Source organism: Calonectris borealis, chromosome 19 (assembly GCF_964195595.1).
Source record: "Calonectris borealis chromosome 19, bCalBor7.hap1.2, whole genome shotgun sequence".
NCBI classification, from domain to species: Eukaryota; Metazoa; Chordata; class Aves; order Procellariiformes; family Procellariidae; genus Calonectris; species Calonectris borealis.
In genome coordinates this window covers 8,430,569-8,442,812 of record NC_134330.1, presented here as the reverse complement: position 1 = coordinate 8,442,812, position 12,244 = coordinate 8,430,569, and the positions used below count along the sequence as shown (strand labels likewise).

Here is a 12,244-nt window from a genome sequence, read left to right as displayed (position 1 = left end):
TAGCATTAATTACTGAAAATGTTAATAGGTTTTGTGGATTGAACAAGTGGGAAGACTAGCAACAACCTGGTATTTCAAAAGAAAATAATATTCCATCCTCTAGATTCAAAGATAATTCAGGAAATTAATAAAAGCTTGTGAAATCATATGGAAGAAAGCTTTATGTCACTTCACTCCTTCATCAGATAGAAAGCAAATACCTCATTTCATTGGCCAAAACTCTGTGTCTTGGAAATGACCCGGTAATTTTTTCTTTTGCAAGTCACCGAGTTTCATACATTTCAATGGACTTTTCCCTCCCCTTCTCGAATAGTAATCTTAAACCCTCCAACGTCTTGGGGCGTTCTGGCAATCCAGCTTGCTGCATATGCTTTCTGTAGTCAGCGTGCACAAATGATCACTCTTTAAATCATACAGTGTAAGATTTCATTAAAAATTTGGAGAACCATCTTATGACTAGGTTGATGATCTCATTTTATCCATACATGGTACTTATTAAGTAAATACCTTTGAAGCATAGGAAGACGTCTGGGAACCAACTTGCGTTTCTTCCTCTGCTATGTTATCTTAATTTGATTGGTAGTACAGAAGTCCTGAAAATATTTTCTAAGGGAAATGTACATTGGAAATAATGCAGTGCTATTCTTAGCTCTTTTTGCAAACTTCCTATTCTTTTTTCTTGGGACTTTGCTGTTCTTCAGGTGCTTTAACTTTGTATTTACTCTCATTTCCCTTAAGGGGAGGATTCGGTGAAGTACTGAGCACGTTTCAGACCTGACTCCAAGGCAACAGGAGGTTTTCCAAGAACTAATTCTGGCCTTTTCTATGAGAATCCTTGTCAGCACATTTTCACTGTAATGAAATGGTGAATAAACCAAAGTATTTTTGGTAACAGCGGTACACCACACCTCTGCAGTGCCTATCCTTTGAGGATGTGTGCACTTCGGAGACTTGGGAATTACACACCTTGTGCATGTTTCTACTTCTTATGAGGAAGTATTTATGCCGACAGGCCGGGACAGAAGCTCTCAGTAGTGATCACTTATTGTTTCACCGTGGATAATAATCAGCCTCTCACCTTCTGCGGTTATTAACTGCTTAGTTGGAAGTCGTAGCCTTTTAGAAATCTGACTGAGGGTGTCATCTTGTTATAATCAGTCTCCTTTGGAGGCACCCAAAGGAAAGGTTGTAGCATGGTAAAAACGCTGGATGAGAAGGACCTCCAGCATGTCTCTAGTCTGATGTCCTGCTTGGAAAGGGACTGTCACCCATACTAGGACAGCTCTGCTGTGGCTTTGTCCTAGCAGAGCATTGGGAATCTCCACGGATGGAGATTCCCCCGTCATGACCTCTCCGTGCTGTACCACCTTTACAATGAAAATGTCCCTTCTGAGCATCCCGAAGAACAATTTTGGCTGTTGCTCCTCATTTCAAACCCTCCCAACTAAGACTGTTGTTACTCTGTGCTTTAGAGGACTGTTGCTCACAGCTTGAAATGAGCTTCTCTTAGTTGTCAGGGCTAGTAGCAGGGCTTCTGTGTTAGAAAAGCCAACAAATTCTTTTGAAAGAGGATGTAGCTATTCATCTGAGCCTTAATTTTTATATATTAGTGTTGTTACCTCTGCAAAGCGAACTTTTGCGTTTGATAGAGGGAGCAGCAGTCAGAAGAATCCTGATAAAGAGGAGGAGGAACCACCCAGCATTTAGCCTAGCATTTCTGTGCATTGTGTTCTGGACTTTCCAAATTGGGTTGAACGTTGTGATTGAAAAGATTGTCAGCACTATGCAAATGAGAAAGAGAAGTGAAAGTGCATCTCATGCAAGTAATTTCTATGTAGATAATTTGCCATAAAAATTTATATTGCAGTCCTTAAAACCTTCAGAGATTTATTCTGTCTAGGGAAAGGTGATTTATATGGTATTAAAACACTTTTTATGTTCCAGTCCTTTAGATTTAATGTTTATTGCCTATAAAAATGAAATCTTCCTGTGGATATTTAAAAGTTTTGGTACTGTGTGAAATATATATTCAGCTTAGAATCTGAAATGCTTTAGAGATGCAGTAAATAAGTGATGGAGTGTTACCTTAGGTTCACCAGCCTCGGCAGTCCAGACTTACTCCAGGGCTGAATCCATTATGTAGATAGCATTCTGCTTACCTTAGACATATGGTAAAGGAGAGCATATAATGATGGAAGTAATGTGTAATTTTGTTATTCTTTTTTGGCTGAATATTTAGGGCACTTTGTATAAAGGTTTTTGAAGCTGAACTTGGTCTGATGTGTATAGTCAGTATTAAAATGTAGAAGCAGGCTTTATTCCTTACCCACAAAGGGCCGGATTAAGCACAAGATTAGGGTATGCTGCAGGAGTATCAAAAGAAGAAAAGGCATTCTGCATCTTTTCTCTAAATAGCTTCTACACGTGGTAACGAAGGGAACAGAGAAAGGCAGTGCAGGACTGCTGCAGTCCCCATGAATAGATGGACAAGGAGGAGTCTGTGTTCTGGGTTTATTTCTAGTTTAATTGTTCGTTATTTTTGCTATCCCTGTTATTGTTTGGGGAGAAACACAGAAGAAACTGTATTTCTTTCAAAGCGTAATTCCTAACCTCATAGTGTTGGTCCCTTTCCCCTTCTATCCCAGACAATTTTATAGACCATAATCCATCTGTCTAGAAATGTATAAAATACAAAGCATGAAAGAGACACAAACAAATCAAGTGAGTTTTTACACAAAAATAAGAAAGTGTGTGTAGGTGGTTGTTTTGCCTTGTAACTTCTTTAATGGTGGTGCCCTGAAAAAGTAAATGACGTAACAGGCATTGCTTTTTCCCAAACGTTTCTCATCATTTTAGAGTTCATCCCACAGCAAACCTATGCAAGTTAAGCCCTAAAGCATGTGTCCCACTGGGTATCGATAGAGATCGAGGAAACGTTGACAAGTCCTTTTGAGATTTTTTTGTCTGCTACGGCAGAATCCTGTATATTACTGCACATGAAGCACAAAAATTAAAGCTTGATTTATAGTCAGCTAACTAATATTACCAGAGACATTGTGGGACATAATTCTGGAGGCTTACAGATAATGCTTCATTTGCAGTGGTACATCAAATAGCATCTAGCCATCCTGTTCCAAATTATTCTCTTCTAATAGGAATCTAATGTTACTGTGCCTGGACTGGAGCCTGAAGTCCTGCCTCTGGCCGCAGCAGGCGTGCAGCGCGTCGCAGCGGTGCAGGCTTTCTCACACTGCTCTGCGGCTCTGCCTCGTCCCCATGTGGGAGAAGATGCAGCTCAGATGTTGCAACATCAGGCAGCCCAGTGAATGGCACCAGTTCAAGGAGGAACTTTGGTGAAACTTCCCAGGGTTGTAACTGTCCGTGCCCTGACACATGAAAGCCGAGGAAGCGTCCGAGTGTTGTAGCAATAGTAGTTAAGTCCGCGTTGGTAAATGTAGCATTTGGTGCGGCATGTTCAGCAAAGGTGGCTTGTGTGTTGTTTAAACGGCAAAGCCAACCAGTTGTCCTCAGGACTGGGTGGGTAGGGGAGCTTGCAGAATGGGACAGACAACAAATCCCAAAGCAATATCAGGATAAAGCTTTTTTTTTTTATAACCCCCCACCCTCCCCCCATGAACAACAAAACCAAACAGTTCCCCTTCCCCTCTGCCATTTTTATTCTGGCCTGCGTAAGAAATTTGGAAAGCCAGGATTGTATTCTAAATGTCTTTTTCCTGGGTGATGTGAAAGAAGTGGAGAGGCAGGAAAGCAGAGTAAACCTATGGTGGATTTAAGCAGAGTTTGACCTTTGCTTCCAGGATTGTGCAAATACGATTTAGCTAAAGTTAACTGAAAAACACTAGCTGAAAAAATATTCGGGCTTCAGCTGAATGGTGGTTGTTCTCGGTTCCCTTATTGTTCAGGTTAACATCTCTAATGTGAGATGACTGCTGCATTTCAAAGTTTTTCTCCCCCAGTGCTGTTTCTGTGGATCCAGAGAATTTTTTGCAAGGTGTTTTCCGTGGTCTGCTTTGGATAACTGTCTTCATAATGCAAAAATTAAACTCTCATAATTTTTTGTGTACTGAAATACTGAACTCTGAAAAGCATTAAGAGGTTTTAGGCTCTCTGTGATGCTGCTGTTCAAGCAGATGTCTATACATGTCTTTGTGTAGAAGAATTACTGTTTTATTTAGATTATCCTTTGTACTTATCAGCCAGATACACTGCCAAAAACCAGCTCTGGTGGTCTGGTAATTCCGTGGTTTTGTGGGGCTTCATATTTGTCCACTTGCTACTTCTGCAATAAGCTTAGTAGTTAAATATTCAGTTCATACCAGAAACGTGTTTTCTTTTAAATACATAGAACCAGAACTCTTCTCCACCCCCCCAATTATATAGGATCTAAACTGAGAAAGAAAGAAAACCAGTCTCAAAGTGAAACTTTTATCGTTTGATGTAACGTGTAGCATGTTGTGTCATCTCAAAAGAGGCATTTTTGGATCAAACTTTCATATTGTCAGGCCTAGGGCTTTATAGTATTTCATCAGTTTTCTCAGCAGAAGTGCTTTCTGGCATTTGGATGAGGGTGCCCAATGCTCTCGTCTGCATATATGAAAGCTAAAATTTGGCTTTTCTTAAAGAGTGTCTAGATGAAGGATGGAGATACTAGAGGCAGTGAATCTGAGAGTGAGTAGCTGAGAGGTAATCCAGCTATTTATTTGTAGTTTGTCTGAAAAGCACATGGGGATGGAGTATGACGATAGCAACTTCAAACTGTTCACTAAAAACCTTTAGCTTGCTGCTATAGGTCACAAATTTGAAGGCTATTTTTGGTTCAAAAATGTGATACTGATTAAATACATAATATAGATAGGAAATTATTCATGAGGACTTGACTTTTGTTCCTAAAGGACTTGGGGTAACTCTGGACTTGGTTTCAGCCACAGCAAAAAAGAGGGGAAGTAGTCCCACCGTATCGGAAAGTGTTGCTCTCTATTTCTCTTTTCGTATAGGGGAGAGAGAGATGTGTGTATATATGCGGACTGAAAATCACTGTATGACAGAATGCCTTGAAAAGGTACAAACCTAAATGATTTCTTGGTAAAGAGATCACTTACGTCCCTAGTACATCATCTACCTCCCCAAATTGCCGGGAAGCAAAAATTACTGTATTGTAGATAACTCTATTTGCAGAGTGAGTTTCTGTATGTGGGGAGGGAATGAAGTAATCTGTTCCATCAGCTTGTAAAACTGAACTAATTAACAGACAATCAGCATTGATTGAGACAGCTGCATTCTTTACTGAGGGATTGTAAACACAGAGCCTTCACGGAATTGTTTTTACTGCTCTAAAGTGCACGAAATTGAAATTGTATTTGATAGCCAAAATTAAGGACTTTTTAGTGACAGTGTATCATAGCAAGGTTGACGGTGCCACTGCAGCTAAATCTGTTGTTTTCATTTTAGTGTGATTTGTCACAATGAATAGTAGGGGAATTATATAAATTATCACCAAAGAAGTTTTTTACAGTTAAAAAAGTATTTTAGCTGTACTGTCTACCTTGGTTGTGTTCATGGAGCAAGCAGACACTGGCCATCTGTAGTTCAGTGCTCATCCTGGTAGGCATGCCTTTTACTGATTCTAAGTGCCAGGTTTGCAGTATTTAAAAAATATTTTATGTATGCCTTTGTCAATGTGTGATTTCTAGAAGGCCTTTATAATAATTCCTGATATATGTTTTAGGATACGTTACTAGAAATGCTGATTTTAAAAATGGACGGTCCATGTTAAAAATACTGTACTGAGAATAGTACTTCTGGTTCTAAACTAGCTTGCAACATTACTAACATGAAGCATGTTATTTTTTGTTATATGCTGTTATGCGTGCTGTCACCTCCAAGCCAGCCTCCTTGTGACTGTACATCAGCTAATTTTGCTTTATGAGTCAATTCTGCTATTTTCCTTTTCATGTCACAGAAAATGAGCTTAACTAGGTACTGCAATATGTTGTTGGGAAATACCTAGCGAGAGAAGGCATTCTGCATTCCACCGCCCCTGCCTCTTCATTTCGGTTCAGTGTAAAGTGTGATACTTATGCTGATCTGTAATCGTCAGGATGAAATACTAAAAACTATAAAAATTTTCTGAAAGGCTTCAAAATCTGGCATGCTGTTTAATGGTCCAGAATATGTAATGCTTGCTATCGGTATTAAATGCCAGACATACATTTTACCGTTGTGTGTTGTCATGCCAAGCTGAGTCATTATTTGGGATTTAGAGCTGAAAGAATACTAAGAGGCCTAAATGGGACTTTAGTAGTAGCAAAAACCTAAATAAAGAAAACGTTGCTTTCTTGTTTCCTATTTATAGCTATAATTTTTTTTTTTAGAAAACATCCACCAATTGCATTTACAGGCAACTTCATGAAAAAGCTATATTTTTCCCATCAGGGGAAAATGCATAAACCTTACAGCATGCCCAGAAAGTCAACAAACTCAGACCAAGAGAGGAAGCATGTTAGTCAGGAGTCAAGGACCGTTCTCTGAAAACCCTCTGCCAAATACTCTTCCTGCTTAAATTGTTTATCAAACAACAATTTCGTTTGCCAGTAAGTTTCTTCTGATCTTGTTTTTGTTACTACTTATTTCTTAATACAAGTTCCCCATCCGCCTTCCTCCGCAAAATGCTGCGGTCCCTGCCCGGTGCCTGATGCCCCTCTAGCTGCGCCACGGACCAGATACGCAGCGCTTCTGCGGGGGGGAAAGGCAGGTCGGCATTTAAACGTGTCCCTTGATCAGCAGTAAAAGGTGCAGGTGGAATTAAGCCTGCTAGAGGGGAGTCGCTGGACAACATTTTCAAGATGTATTTTGTAGGTTTTCCCTGTGCACGTGCTGTTTGTTAAGGTTTTTAACCGAGTTAAGACTAGCTCCATCTTTCCAAACTGTATTTGTCATACATATGGTGGGATAGTTTATTCCTCTATTATACCACTTCTGCAATGCCCAAAAACATGAGAAGGGAGCGAAACATGAGGTGGTGTGTTAGTTCAAGTCCATGGTAATTTTTTCCCATCCCTCAAGGAATTACTTTGTTGGAATGTGGTTTTAAAAGTATTTTTAGGTTGCTTTTTCAGTGTGTATTTATACTTTTGTTGGTAAATATTTTATGTCCGAATGTTAGGAAACAGCTTAAGCAGCTGTCAGATTGGTGATTGCATTTGGAGACTGAAGGATTATTGAGTGGTTGTTGTGATGGACTTTAGGGCGGATAGTTGGTCTGTAATGGTTAACCGTGTTAAAAAAAAAATCTAAAAATAAAATTAATAACACGTGTCGTCAAAGGAAAAATAATTGTGAATTTTTGTTCTAAATGACACTTAGTGTAGTTAGGATTTGAATGAAGTTAAATAAAATGTGAGCAACGAGTTTGTTTACATTTAGGATAAAAACAAAACAAAAAAGCTTGAGTTTATTTTTTTTAAACAGTAAGTTCCCAGAACTCACACTGAAACAAGACTGTGTGTGTATATATATTATTAATTTATTGGTGGCAGCCTGTACAGCAAGTTATAAATCCTGGTCTGTGTTACAGTATGTGTCTTGCTTAAAGCGTGGTCATGCTTCATTTACTAGCAAAGCTTAGGCTGAAAAGGGGGTAACTAAATACTTTAAATGATGTAACAGAGCTTAGTTAAAGGCTTGAACTTTTTGTTATTAAAACCACTCTTTTAGGACTACATTTTACTTTGATCTGTGGTCAAAAGAACTATTTAATGTAACTCATGAATCTGATCTTACTTGGAAGTAAGACATTAGCTGAAGTTAGTGATGGTGTTTTATTACAAAATGGCAGCGTAATCCCTTTCCACTTGAACACGGTGGCAGCTGCATTAATGGCTTGAAACAAATGATAAGAATAGCGCATTAAGTTACCCATCAATTAATTGGTTTTGGGTGGGGTTGGGGGTTTTTTTTTGTGTTTTTTTTTTTTTTTAAGGGCCAAAGCTCTTTTAAAAATTGCCTGCCAAAAATGTGTTTTATGGGGCATGGTTGCTGTGCACCTCCTAGCTAAAACCTAATGATTTGCTGGTATCAGAATGTGATGAAACTGTTGTTTTTTCCTCGCTGTCCTTCCCACGAGCAGCTATTGCAGCCCCCAGCGCTGGCGTGCGTGCGGGGAGGGCTGAGGAGGGGACCGGCGGAGACACCTCCTGCCCCGACAGGGACGAAAGCGGAGGGGAGCGGGAAGGGCAGCGCGGCCGAGTGGGACCCACTGTGCTGTGATCTTGATAGTGTGGTTATTGCGTTCTCGTTGCCACTTAAAAGAAGGGGTAATTTGTCTGCTGTAGTGTGGTGAGAACTATGGTGAGTATGGCTGCTGGCATTGCGTCTTGGTCAGCTTTTGATCAGCTAACAAGATAGAAGGTCAAGCAGATGAATTTTAGTTTGTGTCTTGCCTAGGCAAAGTCTTTGCAAGCAACAGTGGGTTTCCTTTGGTTTCCCATAATTTATTTTATCTGGCAGAAGAAGATGTAGTTTGATTCCCCACCACCCTGTAGCTGCTACGAAAGTCACAAATACTAGGCTGAGACATTTTTGTGTTTCTTTCAAAGTAATTAAGCCGTGTGTACATGATTAGCTAACTTAATTTTATCATCTAGAAAGCCATCAGCTGCATAGGGCAGGGAAGCGGGAGTTTACACGGTTGTAATGCAAGTTGGGGTGTGACTTGCTGCGTGGCCGGGGGACGATGGGGGAGCAGATTGCTCCGAGTCGGAGCAGCGCTTGCTGCTTTGTGCTGTACGCTTGCTACGTCTGAAATCCTACCTTCTGGGAAGCCTCACTGCAGCTTAAATAAATTAATTTATTACTTTTTGGCCTTTTCTGTGGTAGCTATTGAAGCAACAAGTTTGAACTTTTGCTTTTAAGTGGAAGGGTGTGAAAATTAATGTGTGGGAAGTCAGTGAAGTTGTAAGCAGTACCCCACCGGGACGGGAGCTGCAGCAAGCTGGTTGTGGACGTGCTGCGTTTTCAAAAATAAGAGAGCCCTCTCCCCAGCAAACACTTGCATTTACTTTTTAGGAAACTTATGTCCTTTGAAAGTGTAATGAACTGAAACGTAAAACCTAGCGGAGTGTTAAGTAACTGATGGAGTAGATTTGCTGAAAGGGTTTGTTTTGTTTTGGGTTTTTTTGCCAGGTATTGAAACCAAACTGCAAGGTCTTTGGGTGAGGTAATGGAAGGTGGTAGTTTTGTACTGCTGAAGGACTGCAGTGCGGGCAGTAGAGCATGGGCATGCGAGCGCCTTTTAAAAAGGCTTGGGGAGGAGCAGGCTTGGAGATGCAGAGAGCAGCGAGTGCTGCTGGGGTCTGGGTGACACCTTCCAGCTGGTTTTTAGCTTGCCCAACACTTGAGGGGACCGCTTACTGCCGTGCGGTAGCGATGAGGTGGAAGTAGACCTGGTGGGAACGAAGACAGAGGTGACTAACAGTCTGGTGTAGAAGCTGAGGAACATGAGGAGGAGGAGAGAAGCTTTGGGGTTAGGGTTGAGGATGCTACGAGTGAAACCTGAACCTCGTTTCTGGAGAGAAGTCAGAGCGCATCACCAGTGGTGCCACTGTCACCAGCGCTGGAGACCCAGCCCGCGTGCTGCGTGTCGGACCTGGGGCTTGTGAAGGCATTCTTCAGCCCTGAATGCACGTGGTTTTGAGGAGGGTGGAAAGAGGGAATAAATAATACCAGAAGATGAAAACTACCTTTTGGAACAAACAGGCAATGTTGCATTAGTTTCCTGAGTGTGAGGAAAAGCTTGTTAAGTATATCCTACAGATCTTTGGCATTAAGGTCTTTATAGCTCTGGACAGTCTCCCGTTCTGTGCATTTTCTAAAAGTTTTGAATTCAAGGTGTAGAAGAAAAGACAGGCATAATATTGTGTTGGCTGTGGCACAGCAGTCTTTTCCCCTCGTAGTGCATTTGTTGCTGGCGTAGATATTTATGCGGCTGGTTTATGCTGATAGTAGCTCCGTTTGAAAAGCCAGTACTAGCATTCCCCTCTTGCAAGATTGTTTGATAGGCTTTCCCTATGTTTGTGGTAGTGGCTGGTGTTATTGTGAACAGAGGAAGCCACAACACACTTTTTTTATGTTTTCCTTTTGTTTTTTTTTTTTTTTTTAAGAGCTTGTTAGTTAAGGTATCTTATTGATAGCCACATCAGCACCTCCGTTTTTGTTCTCTCTTTGCTTAATGGGGTGGCCACCACACACGTTGACTCATTGTCCAAAAGCATTGCACAGAGCACAAAATTTATTCCAGTTAAAGCTTGTTTAAAAACCTACTTGGAGTCAAATTACTTGAGTACACGGAAATAAAATGCGTTTATTGAAATTTCCTAACTAATTCTGTGTGTGAAAGGTAGTTGCATCAGTTTGCCAAATGGCAAAATGTTTCTTAAGAAACATGTTTTGTTTAATGCTTATGGCTTTTGATTTTTTTTTTCCTTCCCTTTCTCCAGGAGTGTAAAAATCAGGTATTCTGGTCTCTGCTTTGTTATTTGTTCATCATTCACTGCTGATTGGTAGGGCAGGGGGACGGTGGTTCTTGGTGTTTCGCTCTCGTTGAACTCTCTGATCTTTCCTTTTGCTTGTGTTAAGAAGGACCTTTACAGCGAGGCAGGCACGAACTCATTTTACAGAAAAGAAACTTCTTCCATTGTTGCATTCTTACGATATGTTTTACCTTTCTGCGCGCTTTCAGATTGGAATTCAGGCTTCCTTTTTAAAGTCAAAATAGACATTAACAAGAACTCCCAATGTCAGCTCTGTGGTTACTTCCCTGGTCACAATCTAGAGCTCTACCAAGTGAGCACGCCTTTTTGGTTTTCCAGAGAAACACACTAAGCTCACAAAATGGTTCATCATTTCTGAAATATTTCTGAAATACTTATGTAATCAGTACGTAGGCTTCTGAACAGGTGAAAACTATGGGGTTTTTAAGATTGAAGGGCAGATTGCCTAATATATCAGGGAAATACAAAATTTCCCCAAGATAAGTAGGCTGTGCGTATGCAGAGTTGTGCCAGACACTTCTACATTGGTGTCATCATTGCACTGAGAAATTTTCCTTTAATAGGAAATTAAAAATTGCAAAAAGCTACATTCAGAGCTTTGATAGATCTGACAAATGCAATCCTGAGAAAGGATGAAAACAAAAATGAGACTACTGAAAACTCCTTTCAGTAGCAGATTATCATGTAGACTGGGTAACTGATTGAAACGATGATAAAGGAAAATACCTTATATACAGAAACAAGATTTCAGGGGAAATGGTTACTACTACATTTACTAGTAGAAAATTCCTGATCTACATGCAGTTGTGATTTGTGTCTATCCTTGTTAATAAGTAAAATGAGGTTTATGGTGAAAATGTGCTGTTAACATCTGCAGCCTAGCTTAAGGCTTTTGAAGGCATAGCCTCGCATTGCGTCCTGACTAGAAGTCTACCAGAAAAAAATCAGTCTGTCTTAAAGTTGTGATATAAGTTTTGTGCTCCAGTGTAAGAGCTCAAGTTTCGTGCTCCAGTGTAAGAGCTCTGTGGTAAATGCAGAAGGGATTAAGTATTTTAAAATGGGAGAATAACAAAATTTGGGGATACAGTTACAGTACTTGCAGATGATTATTACAGCATTTTATAACTTTTTCCATGTGAAATATAGAAACACCGGTTCTAAGCAGAGATTGAATACTAGTTATGATAGATTATGTTAGAGCGACTTTTGGGGGGATTGGGATGCTGAAGCGAGTTGGTTTCTTGGGTCCTGAAATACCCAGTGGCCATAGCTGTTAGAAATGGGTGTCTGGGATGCACGATCGGCCACGGTGAGTGTTAGGGCCGAGGAGGGTATTGATGAGAGCTGGATGTGTGAACGGAGTTGGCTAGAGCATAGAGAAACGGTGGTTTGTATTATTTATTCCACTCACACTATTTTGAATGAAAAGAAAGCACAGCTATGGAGAAATGGAGTGAGGGTCTGTCCTTAACACCCTCGTGTTCAGCTTTGTTCGGAGCCCGTCTCCTGCCGTGGGGAGGGGATGGGGACCTGCGCAGTCTCTGCCTCTGTCACACCCTTCCAGACCAGAGGTGGTGAGTCTGGTTGTGCTGTTGCCTCTCTTCCCTCCTGCTGATAGAGATGCATCGCAGAGTCACGTACACTTCCCCGCCATCGCGCTCCCAAATTCACATTTC

General features: G+C 40.8%; 1 protein-coding gene across 12 annotated transcripts in view; it reads left to right on the top strand.

Annotated features, from left to right (window-relative positions):
• Positions 1-12,244, top strand: part of CUX1 (cut like homeobox 1) — a 281,906-nt gene that overhangs the window by 35,663 nt on the left and 233,999 nt on the right. Inside the window, exon 1 of one of the 12 annotated variants that reach the window (XM_075168928.1) lies at positions 7,833-8,367. The exons of the other annotated variants lie outside the window; for them this stretch is intronic. Within the exon in view, the coding sequence (XP_075025029.1) occupies positions 8,365-8,367 (3 nt within the window). The 5' untranslated portion in view covers positions 7,833-8,364. Of the gene's footprint in view, positions 1-7,832; positions 8,368-12,244 lie in introns of those variants that run through there. 12 annotated transcript variants of the gene reach the window in all.